This window comes from Ptychodera flava, chromosome 7, assembly GCF_041260155.1.
Source record: "Ptychodera flava strain L36383 chromosome 7, AS_Pfla_20210202, whole genome shotgun sequence".
Classification (NCBI taxonomy): Eukaryota; Metazoa; Hemichordata; class Enteropneusta; family Ptychoderidae; genus Ptychodera; species Ptychodera flava.
In genome coordinates this window covers 2,272,201-2,297,583 of record NC_091934.1, presented here as the reverse complement: position 1 = coordinate 2,297,583, position 25,383 = coordinate 2,272,201, and the positions used below count along the sequence as shown (strand labels likewise).

Below are 25,383 nucleotides of genomic sequence, written 5' to 3'. Positions count from 1 at the left end.
TATTATATAGGGCTCAGCCCTTGGTGTCGCGCCAGGGGTTAAGATTGGCAATGTTATTTGTATTGATTCATGATAAAACATAATTAATTGTTACTTCATATACGTTTATATGACAATTATGCCCAGTTTCCCCCTGATGAAAGCAGTTCACGTAGGTACACGACGTCAAACCCTGGAGCAGAGCAGGTATAGATTTTCTGTAACGTGTAAAAATTTTGGACAAAAATTGGCAAGTTTTACAATGATAACAGCCTATTGCGTTAAACAAGGGACGTATTATGCAATCATTATCATTGCAGTAACCGCACTGCCCACCTTCCACTTGCAAGCTGAAAACACGGTCCCTCGTGCCGAAAACTACAGCGTTCCGTCTAAAAACTGGCAATTTTTTAATCTAATTATTGACACAGGGGGCGCTTTTCTAAAATTCAATCCCAGCATTCTTTGCGTATGCCCCCGTTCATATGCACGACAGTTTTCTCCCTTTATCTACATAAACGATATTTTGTATCAGCGACAAGGTGCATAATAACATTTACTGGCTAATAAAAGAGGTATATTTTATAAATGGCATGTGATATAATAGAAATTTGTTTATTTACGAGTACTCAAAAAGAAAACATGGCGGCGCCCATGAAAGAAGGGTACACTTCCGGCTACTCGCATAGTATATTATAAATATGCGCATGCGTAGTCAGTAAGCCGCTGGCGCGACTATTACCATACAACCATTTGTTACAAGATAGAAAGTCACTTTTTCTGCTCTATGGTCATATGACCATGCTATATCTACGTTTTAACCCTTTGCACCCTGACCCCCTGGTACCCTATGACATCATGCGGACATTTTTGTCCATGCCGGGTTCAAAGGGTTAATAATTGTAATGACTGATAAAGGTTAAATAGATGTTATAAGTCAGGTGATTGTATTCACCGACAAAGTTTTGAAAATTCTCAGATTTCGTAATGATAGTCTCTTAATCTGATAATAATGTTTCAGCATAGTTTCACATCTGACAGTATCTACAATGTGATGTATTTATTTCTTTATTTCTTTCAGGTTACTTACACTTTAGTTTGGACAAAAGTAGGCGGTAGTTTACCTGTTGGTGCCACTGATTTCATGGGAATTTTAACAATTCCAAACGTTAAAGCTGAAGACAGTGGTATGTATACATGTACAGGATCTAATCAGTTTGCAGTGGACCAAGGAAATGCAAGACTGATCGTGGGTGGAGGTGAGTAATAACCAACAATCTAAATTCATCACAGTATCAGTTGGTAATACTGAAAACTTCATTCAGAATTAAAGTGTCATGTGTGGTGTTCAATCTGTGGGGAAATTGCTCTTATCAGGCAATGCCATATAAAAACAATATCTCTTCAGGGCTCGAAAATTCTCGCCGCCCGACGCCCGGGACAAGTGAATTTTGAGTCCGGGCAAGTGAAAACAACATTCTCCCAGCCCGACGGACAAGTAAATTTCAATGAGGCCACTGTACGTACGCGCTGCGACTCTCTAGTTCTTTGAGTGTACCGCTTTAGATATTGCCGGCCAATAAAATAGCTCTGTTCTACTTGGTTACAAAATAGCAAAATATTGACGTCTTTTCAGCTCTTATGTTTTTTTCTTTTCATGAAATCATGTCACGATGCCTCCTCAATAGAAAACTACAGCTTACAATAAAATGTTGTAAGGTGTTGAAACAATTTACCCTCCTTCCTACAAAGTTGCAATGTATTGAAACACTTTACTCTCCTTTCTACAAAGTTACAAATTCCCTGGTACGTGAAGCAAACATTGTTGCTGTTTGATTCTGCAATCGCGGTCCCTCAGTCCCTCATAGACGGACCGTGCTACAATATACATCATGGAGGCATGATGAATACACTGAGGCTTGGCTTTGCCTCTGTGAGTCCCGCGTACCGGTCGTCCTTTTTTGGTCCAAGTTTTATCTACTTTGCTTGAATCAAAATTTAGCCTGTAATTACTCAGTTTGATAGTAAAAACCATTATTTCAAAGGAAACTTTCACAAACAGAGTCAGAATACAAGGGAAAAGGAGAAAAATTTGAGGTTTTCTGAAAGGTCAAATCTGGGTCATCTTATGTGATGTCATGATGAAGACCCCTTAAGTACACAATTATGGTTCAAAAGAAACCACCTAGGGAGGTCCAATAGGTACAATCTTATGATAAAAGGTAATTTCCTGGTGCTTTCCAATTTAATGGCATTTAGCTTGACTGTCAGTTTTAAATTAAATTTAACAGTTATGGCAAAGGGAAATTGTCAACAGTAGTTGCAGTAAGCATATCCATTTCAAATCATCATATTAATATTTCTGCAGAGTCCTCCAGTTTAATGATGTAATAGTGAACATCACTAGACATTTCTTGATGATATCAAAATATCAAATGAAAATGTTCCTGGGCTACAATGTTATCATTATCATTAAAACTATTATTACTCTTTAAAACATTGGGAAATGAATTGAACAATATCAGTGTGTCTTGTTTTAAAGGATACTTATGCTGAAGATGCTATTGAGCCTGCTTGATCACAACTATGACACAACACCACAATACTTGTATCTACACTGTCACTATGCTACCGAATGCTTTCTTCTGCATGGAAAATTTGTATTTGTGTGGCTAACAAAATTTACATCATGACTTAAAGAGTGCACAAATGTGCCACATAAGGTAGTAGAGCTTGTAGTGTATATGTATGATAAGTTGTCATACTGTGAACACTAACTCAATGCTGCAGAAGTATTCTGTATCTGTGGTAATACTTCACATTGCTACCTGATTTTTAGAATTGCCACGTAATTATTTCTTGTGGCAAAAGTTTACCATCAGAAATAAAAAAGTATTTCGATCCCTTCAATGTCATAAAAAACACAGATAATTAACGTAATAAAAACTAAACAAATATTTCTTTAATGTAAAAACTATCATGAACAACATACAAAACATCTTGATTTGTAAAATTAGTAACTCCTGAATGCCGAGAAAGCTGTTGCTACACTTGAGATCATAAATTGTTTAAAAGTTGCTCAAAGTGGCTACAAGATTTTTTATTTGGCTAAAGAGTTGGCTAATCATTTTGGTGACTTAGGGGAACCCTGCAGTTTATGCACATACCATGTGGTAGCAGTAAACTAAATGATACTGAAAGTTTCATGTGGGCACAATTTGACACAACACCGCTGGCCCATTATATACTTACCCTTAGTGCACCTACCTGACTTGCCTATTGAAACCAGGTACCAGGTCATGATGACACACAATGACAATGTACCGGTGTTGTTTTATTGAAATGCATTACATGTCCCCCAAAAATTTAATTGGTCCCCCATTAAGACCTACTATGGGTCACTGTGTCCCCATGCTAGCAAAAGCTGGCTGAAACACTGTGTATGTTTACGTTACATAAGATTATATTTTGATACACAGAATAAGGACACAAATTCAGTAAGTTACAGCTACTGTTTCTTTACAATGACATTAATAAAACCATACATATTTACTCTTAAAATCATCTGAAATTCAGGGCAAGTGATTTTTTCTTCCGGACAAGTGAAATTGAAAATTCACTTGCCCTATGGCAAGTGAGTTTTAAAAAAAATTTTCGAGCCCTGCTCTTTTGAATCTTTCTTATGTCATATTATAATTTGTAATTCACAGAAACCATGGAAGAGCCAACAGTTCGAATAGATCCACGATTTGTGGATGTTGAAGAAGGTGATGAAGTGAGAATGACTTGTATTGCAACAGGTTTTCCACCACCACAGTTGAAATGGACTGGTGGACAAGGTGGTATACTTAATCCAAAACATAGCTTCATTAATGGCGTCTTCACAATACCAGAAGTAGAGAAATCAGATGAAGCGGAGTATTTCTGTGAAGCATCTAATGCTGCTGGATCTGTTAAAGTTAGAACTGTAATTTATGTCTCTGGTAAGTCTTTATATGCCACATACATACATTAAGATGAAATTTTTCTGCTATTGTTTTCTATTGCTGTTGTGTAAGAATAGATTGCTTAGTTTGTTGACACAGAAAGTGTTGATTTTCTTAGGCTTCTAAGCCACTGACCTTTGTAAGTTTTTAATTGCAGTGTAACCATAGACCCTTGAGAAAAATGGGACAGGCAACTGCTGTGATTTCTTTGTGCAATCTATCTTGCAATATGTTAAGTATATTTGCCAAGAGGTCCCCGACAACAATACTTCGTACTTATATTTAATCTCATTAACGATCAAACTGACGTTCTGAATATGTACACTTTGCTCTTGCACGGCACGTTCTGAGTAATGACACAGAGAATTTTGAGGGTTTTTTTATACCAGTCATGGTGAATGTTCTGGTAACGATGAAGATCACATTTTGGATTCTAGCCGAAGCCAACAGGAAAACACCAGACGATAAAAACAGTGTACATAGCCATAGACGCTACAGAAAACTCTTGCTAGGTATCGACGTCTTAAGATTACATTCCCTACCATGAAAATCTCCGATAACAACAAACATTTACAAGTTAGACAGGTCTACACTTCCCCAGTCCTGCAAAACGAAAATCTGACCTTTATTTCATCTGTCACGCAAAATTTGACAAAAATCAGGGTATACAAAAAATGACTACTCCATCGGAGCTCAAGTTCACGACCTCTAACATTTTGGTACTGTTTTAGCCTAAAGAAACACCAAATTTCGGATATGCTACACATGTCTACACCCACAAAGTACTAGAAAATACATTTTTAACACTGACTTTTGCTGTAAGGTGAAACCTTGCGATAAATCGGGACTCAACAACGGTTGGTGGAGTCAGAAGTGGTAAGGTAGACAAGCATTTACACAAAGCTAAACGCTGTCCTCGCAAATTTGGCCATTCACAGTTTTCAAACATCATTTCAGTAGTTAACACAAATACTTTACCAAATCATGGAGCACTCCTCACACAGAAAATAATCTGATGGTTAAAAACCTGCAAAAACGAGGTAAAATTCAGAGATACACGGACGATTGCAGAATGTAAACAACTCTGTGATGTCAACTGCTGTCAAGTCTGGAACTGCAGTGATATGTGTTTTGGATTTCTATTTGAAACTTTGTCACTTTACAGCAACATACTGACTCCCTGCAGACTTCTATTTGCATCGAATCTCGCTTCTAATATGTAGAAAAATACTTTAAAACCATTTTGACTAATTCTTCTCAAAATATTTGTGACACTTTCCTTTCTAAAAATGGACTTGCGGGTAATCCGAAATAACTTGTAATCTGAAAACATCATTACCGTATACCCGCATGCAGTGTCTATAAACCGGACGTTGTGCAGTCGATTGGATCCAGCTTCATTCCGTCCCGACCCATTAACACCTCTTAATTATTCCAAGTAGGATCATTCTCTGCTAATCCAAAGTCCCTTTGATCTTTACCGCAGTTGCCTGTCCTGTTTTTCTCAAGGGTCTATAGTTTAACTAATGATTTAATTTATTACAGCATCACTGTCACCAAGAGTCAGCATAACACCAGAAGTATTATCCATACAAGAAGGGGAACAAGCTGTGTTATTGTGTACATCAAGTGGAGATCCAAAACCATCGATATCCTGGACCAGAGTTGATCTGTCAATGCCATCAACAGCCAGACAACAAAGCGGTTACCTCATTATACAAAGGGTAAATAACATAACTCCATGAAAATTTTCCTCACAGTAACATGCAATTTCATTGCTTAGTCATTCTTATAACATGCAATTTCATTACTAAGTATATTTGAATACAATTCTGTAATTCTTCCATGTATGAAAGCCACACCAAATATTTGTTGTCAAGTGCTGTAATGAAATCACCAAATATTTTTTCTCTCATGTTCATTTATTGTCAGGAAAACACCTGTGTTAGAAAAGATGTGTGGGGTCAATATCCTCACATTTTGCATGTAAACATAACATTTAAGACTTGTGTAGTTCAACTTTGAAAGATAAATGAGCTTAGCCAGAAGGATTTTTGATTCTTTAGATAAATTGAGAAGGACTGCTATAGTGTAACTTTATAATAATTGGATTATTTTATGCCATTGTTTGTTTGCTGGTGATGGTTGATTGTTGAAAGTATCATATACCTACATTCACGTGCCTGTGTAAAGCTATGGGAGAAAGCGCCGTCACTTCCGTGTATTCCGTGCATCACGCCCAGGCCCGGTGCCAAAATATGGGCAATCGCGTGCATTTCTGAACTACCTTGATTCTGGTTACTACACGCGTTGCTATCCGCAAACGTACCATTCGTACACAAAGCCAGCGCGAGATGAGGAGAATGTCTGCTCGCTCAGATCATAGTTGCGCGTGGCGACAGTGGAGCCGCGCCGGTGACACAGACTTTTATTTTTAAATCCTAGTGAAATCCTGTGAATTCTATAAAGTGCGTGCCTGTTCAGTATAAATTACAAGAAACTGAAATCACGCTTTTATCCTTCTTTCACTTCGATTTTAGCCTGGATCTCTGTTGGTCACGCCATAGCGCGTTCTAGAATTCTGCAGGTAAACAAATGACATCATTATGTATGTCAATCCGCGATGGGTAGCGGCCATCGCATTTATGAAAAATTGACACAAGTGGCGATGAATTTTAGGTATCGCACGCTTTTTTCTCTCCTAAACAATGTTGAATATTATGTAAACTACATATTTATCATTCCATAAGGTATATGATAAAACCTTTATGGCCCTGATACAGCTTTTGCGGCCCTTGGTCGTACGGCGTATGGGCCCTCGCACACTCGGACCCTTCCGCCGTACAACCTCGGGCCGCAAAAGTTGTATCAGGGCCGTAAAGATTAGTATCATATTATCTGAATTATGTAAACAGATGTACTGCTACTCTTATCCAAGTAAGAAAACCTGTATCACAATTTCATATTGGTGTTATTTGATTTCTCAGATTACACAAGCTGATGCAGGTTCATATAAGTGTACAGCAAGCAATGGTGTGGAGATGGATGAAGGCATTGCAACTATCTCTGTTACAGGAAGTATGTTATTATTATTATTTTGATCAGCCCCTGTACTCATCATTAATTCTTTTCAGTAAATAGTAATATCTGTGTCAACAAATATGTTACACATACTAGCAAATGACTGGTCAAAATGACTTTCCATTGTTTTTGTGTGTGCAATATTATGAAAAATCAATAATATATTGTTTTCAGGATCACTTTTGATCAAAAAATCTTTGATAAATGATGTTTCTGTCGAGATGTATTTCTAGTAACAATTACCAACATTGTGCCTTATCAGGATATTTTCATCAATTTTGGTGAAAAGAATCCTACAATAATTTAAGTCCAGTTGCTTTAAACTTTGGTTAACAGATTACAAATATTAGTTTGGTTCACAATGTAGTGATCAAAGCCTCTCAGAATGAATCACCTTGCTTGTCTTGACATGGGGATGTTTTTTTTGTGATTATCTCGTCCAGTTTAATCACATTCTGCCAAAGGATCAATAGTTACAATCATTGGTATTTCATTAAATAGCATTGAATTAAATAGTGTTGACATTCACCAGAATTGGAGCTAAGATGCTTGACACATATGCCCCATTGTAAGTCTTACACATAGAGCATCAAATTTGAATGCTGAGTGGCAAACATGCTATAATATTGTATGGTGTCTTTGAAAGGAATTCGAGAGCCACCCAGTGTGAGAGTTGAACCAAGCAGTGTCAGTGTGGCAGTTGGTGGTACAGCTGTTGTACGATGTATTGCTGAGGGCGATCCATTACCTACTGTAACTTGGAGCAGAGCTGATGGCCAATTAGCTGCTAATCATCTGGTAGGATACCTCTTAAGGTGGTTGGAAAGGCTATTTTTGCACCAATTCTTTTCTCAGAGTTAATGTCAAGTTTTAAGTGTTAGAATCAAGATATTTAGTTCAAATTTTCAGGATAACTCTCTTAGTTAATACTTTCTCCAAAGAATATAAAAATTGTATATTTGCATCCATGATTTTGAAATATGATACCAGTAAATATTAAAATTTAATTTTTCATATTTTTTTTACATATTTGAAATTAATAATAATTGGAGAGTATTAATATTACCAAATTAGTTATAAATATGTTGACACTAATATTTGAAATTAATAATAATTGGAGAGTATTAATATTACCAAATTAGTTATAAATATGTTGACACTATTATTTGTAAGATTTGTACGGCAGGATTTGTAAATAAAATCTGTTTTTATGATTTTACATGGGTTTACATATCAAAAAATTATTAAAAATTCTTTCAAATTTCAAAATATGATTTTTCAAAAGTACTTCAAATACAGGAAAATTGTGCCGTACATATCTTATCTGTAACCTTATTAATAGGCTGTAAAAATTCCATGTCCATATCTCATTTCAAAGGTTGGATTAAATTGGTATATAATTATGTAGGAAAACTGTTATTCTGTCAAAAATGTTGAAAACAAGCCATATTTGCATCCCTCTTTTGAAGTCACAGAGCAGTTTTTTTGGTAAATCTCACTTTTGACACCTCTTTGACACTCAAAGAATCTAAAAATGCATTTACAATAGCAGTCACTCACTCTGAATGCCAGCACCGCCTTGTTAAACTTTCCTGAAAAACAGCAAATAATGGCTTTCCCTTTTTAAACATTTTATTAAAAGCTAAGGGACCTCTACCATAGTTAATACACTAAGGACTCCCCAACTTCTTCTTATTTGGTCGGTTTTTCAGAAGTTTCAACAGGCTGTAGCTCTGCAATGCTTTTGTGCCCAAATGTCTAGTTTTTTTTATTCCACAGAGAATGTTGACTTCTTTTATATTTTAATAGTTTTGTTGAAGTTTATAACTGACGCTCTAGCCTTTCCAACCACCTTAAGTAATGTAATTATGGTATGTCTATGGATATTGAAGAATGCATGTATATTCACACACATTGTATTTTATATATCAACTGAATATTTTGTTCAAAAGACAAAATTTACAAAGAGTGTCAAATGGAATTACTTTTTTATTTTAAAATTGCACATAAATTTCAGTTACTACTGGATTTATATGCTATCATTGACACTGTGCAAAATGACAAAATGACAAAATGTATTCATACACCGTCACTGTTGCCATTGACAGCATATTTTATTTACAAACTGTATTTTGATTGGCAGATGCTGGACAATGTCTTGCGAATTGTTCAAGCCGACATTGCTGACAGTGGTGCATACATCTGTACAGCTCAAAACATTGGAGGAACTGTCACAGCTTCTACTGTTGTAGATGTTGCACGTAAGTAACACAAAAGGGTCAGATCATTGAGTTTGCCTTGATTCTGGTCCTGTGACCACCACCATGCCTTGCTACTGGTCTTTGGACCATTGAATGTACTATGATACTGGTCTTTGGCCCTCTGAATGTACCATGATACTGGTCTTTGGACCACTGAATGTACCATGATACTGATCTTTGGCCCACTGAATGTACCATGATACTGATCTTTGGCCCACTGAATGTACCATGATACTGATCTTTGGCCCACTGAATGTACCATGATACTGATCTTTGGCCCACTGAATGTACCATGATACTTATCTTTGGCCCACTGAATGTACCATGATACTGGTCTTTGGATCACTGAATGTACCATGATACTGATCTTTGGCCCACTGAATGTACCATGATACTGTCTTTGGCCCACTGAATGTACCATGATACTGGTCATTGGACCACTGAATGTACCATGATACTGGTCATTAGACCACTGAATGTACCATGATACTGGTCTTTGGCCCACTGAATGTACCATGATACTGGTCATTGGCCCACTGAATGTACCTTGATACTGGTCATTGGCCCACTGAATGTACCATGATACTGGTCATTGGCCCACTGAATGTACCATGATACTGGTCTTTGGCCCACTGAATGCACCGTGATACTGGTCATTGGCCCACTGAATGTACCGTGATACTGGTCATTGGCCCACTGAATGTACCATGATACTGGTCATTGGTCCACTGAATGTACCATGATACTGGTCATTGGTCCAAATAGTATTTGGACCTCATAAAACTGAATCAGATATGGCATCCCAGTTACATTAAGTTACAAATCTGTTGTATGCTTAAAGAAAAACTATTAGTTTGTCATAGATACACACACAGAGTGTCATAGATACACACACAGTGTGTCATAGATAAACATAGAGTGTCATAGATACACACAGAGTGTCATAGATACACACAGTTTATAGATAAACATATAGAGTGTCATAGATACACACACAGTGTGTCATAGATAAACATACAGAGTGTCATAGATACACACACAGTGTCATAGATAAACATACAGAGTGTCATAGATACACACACAGTGTGTCATAGATACACACACAGTGTGTCATAGATACACAGAGTGTCTTGTACTGATTGTTATAAAGTTACAAACAATGACCATCTATGTAGATGAAGACAAATGGACAACACATGCATTGGACTCGTGTTCAAGTCTCTCATATTACTACCCATTTCTTATAACTTACAAAATACTCTTTGAAAACACCGATTTATGCTATCTTTTGCCATGAAATTATTGAAATCCTTGTATTTTTCCTCAGTCATTATAAGATATTCTCCATTATAAGATATTCTCCATTAAGAATGTGATATCAGTTTGTTTGTCATAAGAAATAATGAATAAAAATTTGGTGTATGGCATGTGGGTTTAATTTTCACCAAGTCACATTGGTGTTTGTAGTGTGTTTTATGGATAAAAAAAATACTTTATAGGTATACCTTGTTAAAGCAAAGCAGTCTGTGGTACTGTCTCAGATTTTGAAGCAGGGGGTTGAATGGAGGGAGGGGAAATAGTCCAATACCCTTCGTGTTGCATTCTATGTTGGTATCACTTTATGGAACAGAATCTGTGTCCTAAGTTTTACAACAAATGTGAGTGTGATTGTTTCATACATATATATTAAAACACACAATTCTTAAGTGGGAAGTAATTTGTGATGATTGATTAAACTGCAGTGCCAAACAATAGAAGACATCAATACTGTAGAATATGTTCCTGTCATCGTATAAAATCGTAAATTTGTACCAGTACATCTAGAATTGCATATCAGTAAAACTAAACTTGAAGTTTTCTATTTTGCCATAGTTGGCCGAGAAGCACCGAAGATTGAGATATTCCCCCAGGCCAGTGTAACAGTCAGCTCCGGTGAAGATGCAGAATTTGAATGTCGTGTTACTGGCGGTTTTCCACAACCTCTGGTATCATGGACACGGGCTGGTAATGCACCATTTACAACAAGGACTGGGGTAAGAACATTTGTATTGACTTTACTTTCCATGTTATTGCTGAGTGTATAGAAACCCAATGGCAAAGATTAGGACAAATATGTATTAGAATGGTACAGCATAGATTAGGAACAGTTGTAACTGGGCCGGCTGAGAGGGTTTGTAAATATTCATTGAAAAAATTAGCTGTCAGCAATCTTACAATGTTGTTGAAGTGTTCTCCGTATTCAATAACAATTACAATATTTCTTTTAAATACTTTCCTGTAAAACAGTATAAACTATTCAAGGGTACAGGTGAAGATCATTCCTATCATCACATTAAGTTTCTAAATAGGTTCATCAAGTTTTTTAAGAAATACAGCATTTTGTTTGCATTTTGTCAGTATCATCACTGTTGCCAATTTATGTTGACGCTGCATTTTACATGCTTTTCTGTAAATATTGCAAATTAACAAAGGTCACTGTTGACCATGAATTTGAAATTTTGATTCATAGTGAGTTTCATATCCAGTTTGATCAACTCTGTACACTGTCAATTGAAACACTAATTTTGCATCATGCAATAGCTCAATAAATTTTGTGATCGTCCTTCCTGTTGGTAATGTTACATTAACATCAAATAATGGAATATTTATTAATTTGAAACAGGCATATGGTGAAATCTTAAGTTTCATTGGAGTAAGCAGTGAAGAGCAAGGAACATACATATGTACAGCAAGTAACAACTTTGGAAGTGTACAGGCTGCTGCTGTGCTTAAAGTCCATGGTAAGAATCCATAAAAGAAATCTGAAGATCGCAATGGTTGTACTCTGGAATAAAAAGGATGTAGTGTCAAGAGATCATGTGATGGCAGTACAAATGAACCCATGTGGTTTTGTTTGTACCGTGGTCCCATTAGAATTCCAGGTTTAACCTTTTGAGTGTTACTGAAAAAGTGTGTTTGATTCTTTTGTCGTGCAAAAGAAAATTCCAATAAAAATTTTCTAGATAAGTCACCTTTGGCAAAGTGAAGACAAATGTACATCCATATGACACTGGTAAACTGTAACTTATTATGAACTTTGACCTTATGATTTGTGTGCCTTTTCCATGTGCCAGGATTACCATCTGTAGCCATTAATCCACCTGGTGTACTGGAAGTCAAAGTTGGCCAGGCTATCTCCTTGGAATGTATGGCAGAAGGAGATCCCATGCCATCACTAACCTGGGAAAGAATGGGAGAAGAAGAAATGCCAGAAACAATGGAAGTCATTAGAGATAATGAAACACCTGGAAGTGCAGTTTTCCGGATCATGAGTGCTGCTATGGATGATTCCGGCACTTATGTTTGCAAAGCTAGCAGTCCAGCTGGGGATGTAGAGGATAGAATAGTTCTGAATGGTACGTACAATTCTGAACGGTTATATCAGATCATTGGGTCTTCATACAAATACAGAGCCCTCTAAAATATCCTATGCAAATTTCAATCCAAAATGGTATCCTGTCCTGTCTTGTTTACGTTTTCTCCCACAACTTATTACAGATTTCGATTCAGTGTAACATTTCGAGAAGGTGGGAACAACGTCCATTGGTGTCGTTTTAATCTCGATCACGTAAACATTGTATCGCCGGGCTACTAAAATAATTAACTTGGCGCTATCAGTGTCTGAGGAAGTGGGGGTCGTTTATTACAGTTTACGAACAAACATTCAACTGAAGACAATATAGTTCATTCCTGAAGCATATTTTATTTCCAAACATTTGAAGCCAAACACCAACGTTGAAAATAAATAAAAATCCAACGAAGACGTGAACATATTCCATGTTCATTATACCGAAGTTGTGAAACATCAAGCCATAGAGAAAACGTGTTGACTGGCATGTCCATGACCTAAACATTTCACAGTTGTGACATGGTATTGGTTGTTATCATTACATGAAATGGAAATCTGAATTAACACAGAACTTATGAGTATCACTTTAATTGAACAACAGTCTTTACATCTTGAGATAGGAAACCTTTCAGAAGTGCACCTTAATCGGAATGTTGACATCAGCGTAAAAGTCTGACAACTATGACAATATCGCGATTTAAAATCGGTACAGCATTCTTTCACTTTCGACGGGCTGCCGATTAATCTATCCCCAAATAAAAACATGAAAAAAGGCACACCGCCACCGTCTCATCTTTTGACGTGCGTTGTCGGCTTGTATTAGCATAATTTCCATACTTTAAATTAGCTTTACTTGATAATTTGCGTAAAATAACATGTCAAACTTGAAGGAATCCCACGGTTTAAAAATAACCATGACAGTGAATGAAAATGGCGTATTGCATATTACGATGCAGCTACGATGCAGAGTTGTGTTGGATGCCCCCGCGATTATATGTTCGTAACAAATCCAGTTAGCACCCATAAGCACGTTTAGAGTCAGTTTTGGACTTTTGGCATGCTTAGTTATTTTCTATCTTGTCCACTCGCCACTTGGTAGTCGATATTTCACGTATTTACAAAGAGCAGATGTCGAAATTTCAATGTCTGCATTTATACATACAGCAGGTCGTGGTTATTCAATTTTCTCTGACGTCCACCACTGCAAGGCTTTCGTTGTAGATGCCCTTGTTCACGATACTGCTTCCATAGTTTTTTGACAGTCACATGATGGACCTTTCTGTCTCTGGCAACTTCGGCAATCTTTTCGTGAGGTATTGCTCCGCTTTCGTAATTTAGCTCCTACGTCCAACAAAGACTGCAAAACACCTTATAGCTTGCGATAGTCAAGACTGTGTTCCTTTCCTCTTTGGAACATTCTGCCTCCAGCTGACATTGTTTCCATAGTTTTAGTTAGACAGTGAAATGCCGCTCGAGCGGTGTGTAAAGTCACTCTCTTGGAAGATCGTCACGCATCTAATTTTAGAAACGTAATTACTGTAGTTTGATTAGTGCAGGCTACTACCAATGTGAAGGGGTGTGAGAAAGTAAACTTTTTCTCAGTGAGCTTTATATAACTTTGCGTAAATTGGACGCAGATGAATCGATGTTGTTGACAAAACAAACGTCCGTCTTATCTTGCCTGACAGCCTTGACAAAATCTGCTCCCTCGCTAAAGTTCAGCAGATAGAAAACAGTTAACGTTCATATAATATACTTCATAACAGTGGAACGGTCCAAAATACGTCACAAGTCTATATCGCACACAAATGTCGTAAACTTCACTTTTTGGCGTGCTATGCGATCTAAGCCGGATATAAGGGGCCTCTAAAGTGCAATCTATCCAAACCGCTGGTTTACAGCTGAGAGGATGGCGTCGTCAAAGTCTTTCGGGAATTCTAACGAAGAGCTCGAACTAATTATCCATTACGTGTATTACGGACAAGAGCGACACGGATCCAATGGACGTAAGCGTGACCGACTTATGCAGTTTCCAAAGGTACAGCGACAAATTACCTACCGCATTTGCCTGACCAGCCTTCTCAGCAACAACCGCCACCACCACCGTCCCGTTCCAATGAGTTTTTTGTAGTTTGAACGGTCGTAGAGCAAGTATATTTTTTTCAGGTATTTTCACATTTAAACAGTCGTGTTTTTTATTCCACTCGTTATGTGTTTATGGTTTTTGGAGCGTTGAATCATTTTCACAGATGACTCATAACTCACCTTTGCGACGATTTGTGATACAAGTCGGATATTTAGCATTTTCTACAAAGTTTTCTGTTGTCTGATCGAAATATTCATTTCCTGTGTTCGGATAAAATATTTTTAAGGTCAGTCTAGATTTGATAGCAAATTATCGCGATATAGTTGCAGTCGTCTGATTGATTTGCAGAGGTCAAGTTCTGGTGAAGGTTTTCTTTTGAAACGTTGTTACAACGCTGTAATCCCACAAATGTTAGAGTATTTATTAGTCACTGCCACTTACCTACTCTATTGTTCTGATCATCAGTTTTATGTGACAAAGCCATTACCACGTCACAACTGTGAAAGTTTAGGTCAAGGACGTGTATATCACCACGGTATCTTTATTGTGTGATATTTCACAACTTTATCAATCAACAATGACTACTTCTAGATGTTTTCGTTGGATTTTCATTCTTGTTGTTCTGTTACTTTTGGTTTTGTTCCAATATACGAAAATAAATGTCTTACAGAAATTGAATGTGTTGTTGTCCACTGTTATCAGTGCAGTAAAAACATCGTAACTGAGAGTGTAATAAACAACCCCGCTCACTTCCACAGACACTGATAGCGCCAAGTTAATTAGTTTAGTAGCCCCGCGATACAATGTTTACGTTATCGAGATTAAATCAACACCAAAGGACGTTGATCCTACTTTCCTGAAACGTTACACTGAATCGAAATCTGTAGTAGTTGTCTCTGCATGGAAGTGGCTTTGTAGTTGATTTTTCTCATAAATCTGTGTGTCTTATTTCCTTAACTTAATTTAACATAATTTTACTCTAGCATTGTAGACTCATATAGCATAATGTGATATTGTCTTGATTCTTTAATTGCATGTACTGTACTCCAATAAAAAACTCAAATACCAATGTCAACAGGTTTATCTCATTAAGGTTGTATAGGCCTAGCTCCAATACCAATGTCAATAGGTTTATCTCATTAAGGTAGTATGGGCCTAGCTCCAATACCAATGTCAATAGGTTTATCTCATTAAGGTAGTATGGGCCTACTCCAATACCAATGTCAATAGGTTTATCTCATTAGGGTAGTAAAGTCTAGCTCCAATGCCAATGTCAATAGGTTTATTTCATTAAGGTAGTATAGGCCTAGCTCCAATACCAATGTCAATAGGTTTATATTATTAAGGTAGTATGGGCCTACTCCAATACCAATGTCAATAGGTTTATCTCATTAAGGTAGTATGGGCCTAGCTCCAATACCAATGTCAATAGGTTTATCTCAATAAGGTAGTATGGGCCTAGAAAGTAAAAGACTTCAACTTTTGCTCAAATTTTCCTCAAGGAACCTTTCAACCATTCTCTTTAAAAGTCAAGGAAAAAATCGGGCGTCACAGTACAAATTTTGGTATTAGAGAAACAAATTATCTAAGATTTACCAATGTTCTAAATTTGAAGTGGCCGCCATCCTATGGAAAAAACAAAAAATTTCGATTTTCAAAAAACTAAGACGGTTAAAGTTTTCCTTATTCAAAGGGCTTTAAAATGAGCCCCCATAAGTGGTCGATCAGAAAAGAGTGGAAAAAGTTTAAATGTCCAAATATATGTCCCTGAGGCGCATTCTACTTGAATTGTTGTCATATCTATCTACACTATAATGTTTGTAATACAACAAACAATTTGAAAATGTATTAATATTAGCAGTCAAATAAATTTGCCAAGTTCTTTGAATTCTCCTAGCTGATCAGCTACAACTATGTCAGGCCTACATGTAATTGCTGCTGCATAATTTTAAAGTGAAATTGTGTTCATAGTTAGTTTTCAGAATGATGACTAGATGTTACTCATCTGTAGAAATTTCATGTTGATATTGGTATTGTCACTAGAGTGTGTTTACTGCAAGTACCTTGATGTATCCTTTGTTTCGCTTGTTAGCACACGTCCTACAGCAGAAATTATTGAAACGCCACCAATTTTGAGCTGTAATGCATAAATTCATGATTGTTTTTCATTTCTTAAATGGTTACACTGCTGTAAATAGCATTGTTATTATCTATATTTATGCGTAGTTGCTGTACAAAGGAGATATAGTTTATTTCAGTACCTTTGGTAAATTTCTGTTGCTGTGTATTGTTGCTGGAATGGGCAAAACATTTCCTACTAGATACTGCTGAAAAGAAGTTTAATTATCTCACCTATGACATCACAAATATGTCTAATGATTTTTAATCTACCTATCTTTTTTCAAACTCAACATGGCCACCTCATTCAACTCTAGGATCCAGGTCTTGTTAAACAAATCATTCTCTGAATTTGCAAAACCAAAGAATTGCAGCATGTATGCATGCATATAGATATCACTCTGTGTAATGCATGTTATATGCTCTCTGTTTGTCTGTCCAATGTTTGGCAAATATGCCATCTGTGAACATTAATTACTGTCTCTCAGTGGGTCTGTATTGAGAATAGCCAGACTGACAGAACCAGTTCAGTTGATTGTACTGATCATTGAGATCCATTCATAAAACAGTGACTGTGGACCACTCATTGCAACATTTGGTTAGGAATAGCTACACTGGGCAAAGGTCTTGTGTGCTTTACAAAGTATTAGCTTGAAAGCTTCCAGTGTAAAACTTGTCATGAAGGGAATACTAATGATCATAGATGACGTAATGATATCATATATGTGATGGGATCTATCTGCACTATGCTAATGATCATAGATGACGTAATGATATCATATATGTGATGGGATCTATCTGCACTGTCTTGGTCCATACTCATTGTCTGCTGTTCAACCGATAGTGTTACTGCAAATCTTGATATGTCATTCAAATTTCAAATAGCAGAATGGTCATATGCACATTGACTTCCTTTTATAATCCTACAACACTCCAATTTTGTAAGTTTTCTTGTCCGTGCACCACCATACTGCCGGACCCTGCCCCTTTGGATCAATGTTACAGTATACCCTGCCGTTTGTACCACCATGTATCACCATATCCCCATGTCATTTATGCCACTAATTGTCACTGTATACCCACCCCTTTACATAACTTATCTGTACCCCATACCCTTTTACTGTTATATGTTGCTGTATCCCTTGCCCGTTTCTGCATCTGTTGTTACAGAAACCTATCACCCTGTGAATCGTTGCTGCTATATCCTGTCCCCTTTGTACTTCCATGTGTTACTCTACCCTATCCACCCATTGTATCTTTGTATTCCTTAAGACTCTTATTTTATACCACCGTATGTTCTGTATCACCCTTTACATTTCTGTCTTTATCTCTCTCCCTTTACATGTCTGTCTGTCTGTCTCTGTTCCTTCATATGTCTGTCTTTTTCCATGTCTCTATCTGACTCTACCCCTTTATATATCTCTATCTCTGTCCCTTTATGTCTGTCTCTGTCCCTTTCCATGTCTGTCTCTATCCCTTTACATGTCTCTGTCTTACTCTGCCCCTTTACATGTCTCTATCTGACTCTACCCCTTTATATATCTCTATCTCTGTCCCTTTATGTCTGTCTCTGTCCCTTTACATATCTGTCTCTGTCTCTATCCCTACATATCTGCCTGTCTCTGTCCCCTTACATGTCTCTCTGTCTCTGTCCCTTTACATGTCTGTCTCTGTCCCTTTAAATGTCTCTGTCCCTTTATGTCTGTCTCTGTCTCTGCATGTCCCTTTACATGTCTGTCTCTGTCCCTTTACATATCTGTCTCTGCTGCTTTACATGACTGTTTGTCACTGCCACTCTATATGTCTGTCTCTGTCCCTGTTTAAAACTGTCACTGTTCTTCATGTTTGTCTCATGTTATTGTTCCAAATAAGTGTTTGATTTGTGTCAGTTCTTGTCCAGCACTGTATTATGTCATGGAGGTTTGTATGCATTGCTCATTTGAAATGCATGGAGATTCTAATTCGTTCATTTTCTGAAAAGCTGTAATATAACGTCTATTCAAGTGAAAATTTCCACACCATGTTTTCAACTGTAGACTTCTTGACTCTGCAATCAACCAATCTATGATTCAAAATCCGTTCAAAATTATGTTGACTCTTAAACTGAACATAACCAGTAACAATATTGATCATTTCAGAGAGGATGACAATTTTGGTGAAATTTGAGGATAGAAAAGTGATTTTCAAGTGATCACCGTATTTTCTATCCTCAAGAGAGCAGACTTTGCAGTGTTAAAAAATTGTAAAGACAACTGCCCACAATAGTGTTTGGCCTGTGACTTTGATTGAACACATTAAGTCAGAGAAATATGAACACTATTGTATGGTTGTTAGAATGTCAAGTTCTTCAAATGGAATTTAAAGAGTACAAGTATCTTGTAATTCATTCCAACCCGTAAAAGTTGATTCACTGTAAAGTTGTGTCTTGTGTAATACAATTGACCTTTCTGCTATTTTCAAGTTCAAGGTATTACAGTAACATTATCAGTTACCCTAAATTAATCATTTTAACATCACAAGTAACTTACATGTAACTTACAAGGTGGTAAGTAATTCTTATGATAACATTTTTTTTTTCTATGGTAATATTCATCTAATAATGTCATCTTTTTCTCTCAATATACAGGTATGTCTTTCTTGACTTCTTCTGGATCGTTAACAATCTGAACTGATACTTTGTCTTATGCATTCTCTCAAATCAGAACCTGGAATAAAATACCTGTTTGGTATTTACTCATCATGAAAGCTGATTGGCTGCCTCTGTCATGTGACTGGTTGTCTTTATCACCTGACGAGGTTTATTTTTTCATGGATTTGCCAACGTGCAGTTGAAATTTTATGAGAAAGAGATTGATCTAAACAAAGCAGAAATAACTGATGTGGGTTAATCAGTTCAGTTTGTTAGTTTTCCCATCGCACACACATCATAACTTTTCCCTGTCATGATTGATATACAAAGGATATTTTAATACAGTTCACCTATAGTTGTATAGGTGACTATATCACCTATAGGTGACTAGCATATTTCATATTACTCACCTAGAACATAAAATATTCAAATTTCAGAACTGATTCTTTGTTACTGATATACTAACAAGTTTTGTCTTGGGTAAAAACTGTGTTATATGCATGGTGGTTATGTTTTCTGAAATCAACTGTGCACATTCATGTATCATTAGTTGCCACGGTAACATTGCCATATCATGTAATATTTCAGTTTTTAACCTTTACTAATTATAATTACACATGGTCTTGCTGTCCAGTGAAGAGTTTGTAGGACCAGAAGGAAATGACAAGAAAAAACACCAAGTAGTTTTGACTTGACTAGATACAAGATAATTCCAATATACCATGCAAACTTCATGCATTGTCTGTCCCATATTACAGTGTGTTTTCCATAGAGTTTTCAGAGCAATTTGTAATGCGTAATCTCATGACCCATTCATTGGTGTTAGCCTGGTTTGTACTTTTGCTTTTCTGCACATTATATGCACAGTAAGATTTCAAATGTAGATACTAAAGCTGTTATTATAATCACAGTTATTGAAGACATAGAATTTGGACCACCGGTAGTTATTATTACACCAGCTAAATTGACAGTTGCCATTGGACAGCCAGCAGAATTCCGTTGTGAAGCCCCAGGTAAGTCACAACTGAAAATAATTTCAATTGAATCAAAAGCTATGATGATTTTGTAGAGGATCAGTATTGAATCAAGTTGCACTCTTGTTTTAAGGTCCAGCATTTTACTGTCAGAATTGATTTATCATTTGTGTTCAGAATATGTACCATGGATGTTGTGTATTTGATGAATGATCTGTAAGAATGCAGTGATGTCTGAAGTGAATCCATGGAAGATAGCTACATTGTCTAAATGTGTTCAGAATTTACTTACATTTTTGGTGTATTCCATGAATTAATTATGTGCATTGTAATGCTGTAAACACCTATTCTGTCTGTTTTTCTTGGTTTTACTTCTACTGTAGGTTCTATAATAGATTATACCATTGTATGGAGGAAGAGAAATGGACTGTTACCAGCACAGCACAGTGTTGACAATGGTGTGTTAGTGATTGCCAGTGTTAGCAATGAGGATGCTGGTGAATATATCTGTGAAGGAACTAACACATTTGGATCCAAACAAACAACTGCTGTACTCATTGTGCAAGGTTTGTATGCTAAAACTATACTTGCTAATAACCAAGTATCCAAACATTTGAGGAATATTTTTAGTTAAAGAAAACTCACGACTGTCTCTATCAGGCTTTTGCAACAAGCTGTCTTGCCACATTATATTGGTGAGGAGTGATGTTCAAAATATGGCAAATATTTGTATATGTGCTGTCAAAATACATGAACAAGTATTGTCCTATGCCTCAGTCAGTATGTTGTAGCTTTTTGATATGTATCATACTGTTAGAATGGAAAATTGTTTGTCAAGTATCATTGTTAATAAATGATTTTCAAAAGTTGAAAATATAATATATCTGCAGTAACGTGTATTGATTACAGGTCTGCCCCAGTTCAGAGTGTCTCCTAGCAGTGTTGTTGTCACAGCTGGTCAGCCAATCAGATTACAGGTCATTGTTGAAGAAATCAGTGGACAAGTCGACATTGAATGGGAGAAGGTGATCTGTTGACAAACTTAAATTTTTATCAAAATTAACTCACTGGACTGTTAATCAGGGGTTGAAATACTCTTTTGCCAACATGAAATGTGAACACTCTGCATGTCAGGTTTGGCATCAGCATGCAGATTCTCAGTATTTTCACACTAACAGTGTGCATGTCAGATTTGGCATCAGCATGCAGATTCTCAGTATGTTCACACTGACACTGTGCATGTCAGGTTTGGCATCAGCATGCAGATTCTCAGTATTTTCACACTGACACTGTGCATGTCAGGTTTGGCATCATCATGCAGATTCTCAGTATTTTCACACTGACACTGTGCATGTCAGGTTTGGCATCATCATGCAGATTCTCAGTATTTTCACACTGACACTGTGCATGTCAGGTTTGGCATCAGCATGTAGATTCTCAGTATTTTCACACTGACACTGTGCATGTCAGGTTTGGCATCAGCATGTAGATTCTCAGTATTTTCACACTGACACTGTGCATGTCAGATTTGGCATCAGCATGCAGATTCTCAGTATTTTCACACTGACAGAGTTACACCAGTAGTTTATCAAAATCATATTCCAAATCATCTTCCAAATCATCCCATGCAAGGTCTTCTTTTCAGATTCATGGAGTATGATCAATTGAATGTAGAGTAACAATACTTGGAGGCTAGACATGCTGACAGAATATCACATTTCATACGACTTCTTCATCTGAGATATGTGGCCTTCAATCAGTCAATTTATTTTGATTTGAAAGACACTATGTAAAGTTTGCCAGTTTAAATGACCAAATTTATCACATGACTCAATGGTTACTCGTAAAAGTGAGAATATTATTCTCAATATACACTGTGTGCTGGTTAGTCTAGTAATCTAGCTGTACCAAGGTAATGTGGAAATGCTGTATGCATGTGGGTATTTTAAACCCTGTTAATATTCTTGTTTTAAGTATAAAATAATCTCTTCTCAAGACTATAAAACATCCGTCATATTGTATTTTTGATGCCAGGTTGGTGGACAGTTACCGCAGACGGCTTCAGATTCAGATGGTGTTCTTCTAATCCCTTCAGCAACTGCCACTGATTCCGGCACTTACAAAGTTACTGTTACTAATAATGTTGGTAGCAAAGAACTTCTAATATCTGTTACTGTACGCGGTAAGTTCAGTGTGTCAACAATCTTAAAAATAACACATTGAAATAAATGTCTGAGAAATTTGTTGACAATCAACAATACGGCTGAGTTTCTGTAAAGAGATTGAAGTTTGAAGGCATTGACGTATGACGATACATGTATTTGCTTCTGCAAAATGTAGGACCATATCACTGGTCTCAAAGACACAAACTTCAACAAGTTGGCACAGGTGAATAAACAGTCAGAGACAGCAGCATTGATTGTGATAGCCGTAGTCATGGGCAGCAATGAGTGCATCAGCATGTTATTGAACAATACTTTTTGGGCTCATCCAGATCAACAACTTAAGATGTTTTTTGAAAGTCACAACAGTCCCTAGGATGGGAAAGTCTGTTGAATTTTGTATTTGCATATCCTTCATAAATGATCATAAATGCCCTAAATGACTTTGGTTACTATGATGGTATGCCACTTAGTACAGTCTCCTGCGTGAAAATGTCTAACTAACTTGGGTGTTGGGACAGCTATGCACAATGATTGACATGTTCACATGACTAAATACGTGATCTGATTGGCTAAGATGGCATTCATTGTATCAAAAGTTCAGCTTGATTGGATTTATGAATAAAAGTACATTGTAATTCATTTGCATTGAAGAGAAATTAATTCTTGTAAAAAGCAGATCATGTGAAAACTATTGCAATTAGTTAAAATACTGATATCTGTCAACATCAAATAAAAAGTACAATGACTGTTCATGTGATAAATATATAATCCCATGGAATTTTTTTTTGTTTGAAATCATCAGATACAAGTTTTTTTTTGCAGAGCCTTATAACTTTGAATCATAGGCATGAGTGTATGGCTTCCCGAAAAACACTCAACATCAAAATGTATTTTCTACAAAATTACCAACATATTTATCAATTTTATTATTGCAGTTCCACCTACTATTGTGGTGTCTCCAATCCAAGAAACTAGAGCTGAAGGCAGATCTGTAGAATTCCAATGTACTGGATCTGGTACTCCAAGACCTACAGTTGAGTGGAGTAAAGAAGTAGGCAGACTACCATCCCAACATACAGTAAGAAATGGTCTTCTAAGGTAAGATAGTATTAACCCTTTATACCAGTAATCATGTACAATATGTAAACACTATTTGTACAATGTTCAATTAACTCACTCTATGAGATCAATGAGTAATTACTAATCAGTAATTACTGGTAATACCTCTTGCTGCTGTAATTTGTCAGTGAACTGGTCAATGAGTAATTACTAATCAGTAATTACTGGTAATACCTCTTGCTGCTGTAATCTGTCAGTGAACTGGTCAATGAAATCAAGATGGTGATTGTCCCTGACTGGAAAATTATGAGTATCACTGGTATCTGTTATTGTGTCCATACTTTGAATGTCTGAACAAGTGTAGATTTTTGATGTTAATAGTTTTCCACTGTATCATAAGTTGTTTGCAGTTCAATTTTCACAATATTTAATACTATTATTTATTGTCTCCAAAAAGCATGGGCAATCTTAGAAAGCAAGATGCAGGGAGATACGTATGTACAGCTACCAACTCTGGGGGAACATCTACAGCCTTTGTTACACTCTCCATTCAAGGTTAGTTTGTTATTTATTTCCTCTTAACCAAGCCAGTTTTCATGAGATGGAAATGTTATGATATGTGATAGAATTAAACAAAATAGAAAGTGGATATAACAATGGTATTAAAATTAAACAACAACAACAAATTCATAATGGAAATAATTGTACAAGTTGACTGCCATCTATCATTGAACTATAATTATGAAGTCCCCCACGCTACACATTAATAATATATATCAATATATCTGATGTCTTAAATTCTCATACAATATATCTATTGTCTTAAGTTTTCATATTTCGTAATAAGTTTTCATATTTCGCAAAATTACATCTGGCCATTGTAACATGAAGGCTGGATGTATTCCTCAAATTAGAATTGAGATTATATAAATGTTTTTTTGAATCAGTATTGTAATGTACAATCATAAAGTTTTGCTGTTCAGAGTGTTTAGAGTTAGATACAAAGAATAATATCTTGATCATTTCAGCACTTCCAAAAGTTACAATCAATATCCGTACACAAGTTCAAACCATTCCTGTTGGAGACTCTGTGACATTTGACTGTCAAGCCATGGGAGAACCCAAACCAATTGTACGCTGGAGTAAACTTGATGGTGAAATTCCCAGTACAGTAATGATAATGGGTGGTGTACTGACTATCCGTCAAGTAGAATCCAAAGATGCTGGCACATACCAATGTACTGCCACAAATGCTGCCGGCTCAGTTCAGTCCCAAGTTGTCCTCTATGTACAAGGTAAAATTTTCTCTGTCTGTCAATTACATAATACTGCATTTTTAGACCATTTCATTTCTTTCCCATTGAATCAGATATAGAATGGCATCGAGAGTGCTTGTCATTATCATTTCAATAGCTTATTATGAGATGTAAGGAACACCAATCTGTGGTGTTGCTAAAAAATAGGAGTTAATCCAGAAAACCCGCCATCGCAATTTTAATACCACTGAATGCAATTGTAGGTTTGTTTTACTAAATATATCAACAGGTAAGGGACATTCGCCATAAACAGAAAGTCGGACAAACTTTGTCTTTGTTACTCTAATCTATTTCTCTGTAGCTTGATGTCAAATCTTTTGACGTGTGACTCTTGCAGTTTC

General features: G+C 36.5%; 1 protein-coding gene across 3 annotated transcripts in view; it reads left to right on the top strand.

Annotated features, from left to right (window-relative positions):
* LOC139136557 (basement membrane-specific heparan sulfate proteoglycan core protein-like) overlaps positions 1 to 25,383 on the top strand; it is a 176,993-nt gene that overhangs the window by 120,044 nt on the left and 31,566 nt on the right. For all 3 annotated transcript variants that reach the window (XM_070704289.1, XM_070704290.1, XM_070704292.1), the window contains 16 exons: positions 1,061 to 1,238; positions 3,690 to 3,962; positions 5,511 to 5,689; positions 6,953 to 7,043; positions 7,693 to 7,844; positions 9,190 to 9,307; positions 11,180 to 11,340; positions 11,970 to 12,087; positions 12,421 to 12,702; positions 20,440 to 20,541; positions 20,886 to 21,068; positions 21,412 to 21,527; positions 22,537 to 22,684; positions 23,603 to 23,765; positions 24,184 to 24,281; positions 24,755 to 25,021. In XM_070704289.1, the coding sequence (XP_070560390.1) occupies positions 1,061 to 1,238; positions 3,690 to 3,962; positions 5,511 to 5,689; positions 6,953 to 7,043; positions 7,693 to 7,844; positions 9,190 to 9,307; positions 11,180 to 11,340; positions 11,970 to 12,087; positions 12,421 to 12,702; positions 20,440 to 20,541; positions 20,886 to 21,068; positions 21,412 to 21,527; positions 22,537 to 22,684; positions 23,603 to 23,765; positions 24,184 to 24,281; positions 24,755 to 25,021 (2,629 nt within the window). The remainder of the gene's footprint in view (positions 1 to 1,060; positions 1,239 to 3,689; positions 3,963 to 5,510; positions 5,690 to 6,952; positions 7,044 to 7,692; positions 7,845 to 9,189; positions 9,308 to 11,179; positions 11,341 to 11,969; positions 12,088 to 12,420; positions 12,703 to 20,439; positions 20,542 to 20,885; positions 21,069 to 21,411; positions 21,528 to 22,536; positions 22,685 to 23,602; positions 23,766 to 24,183; positions 24,282 to 24,754; positions 25,022 to 25,383) is intronic.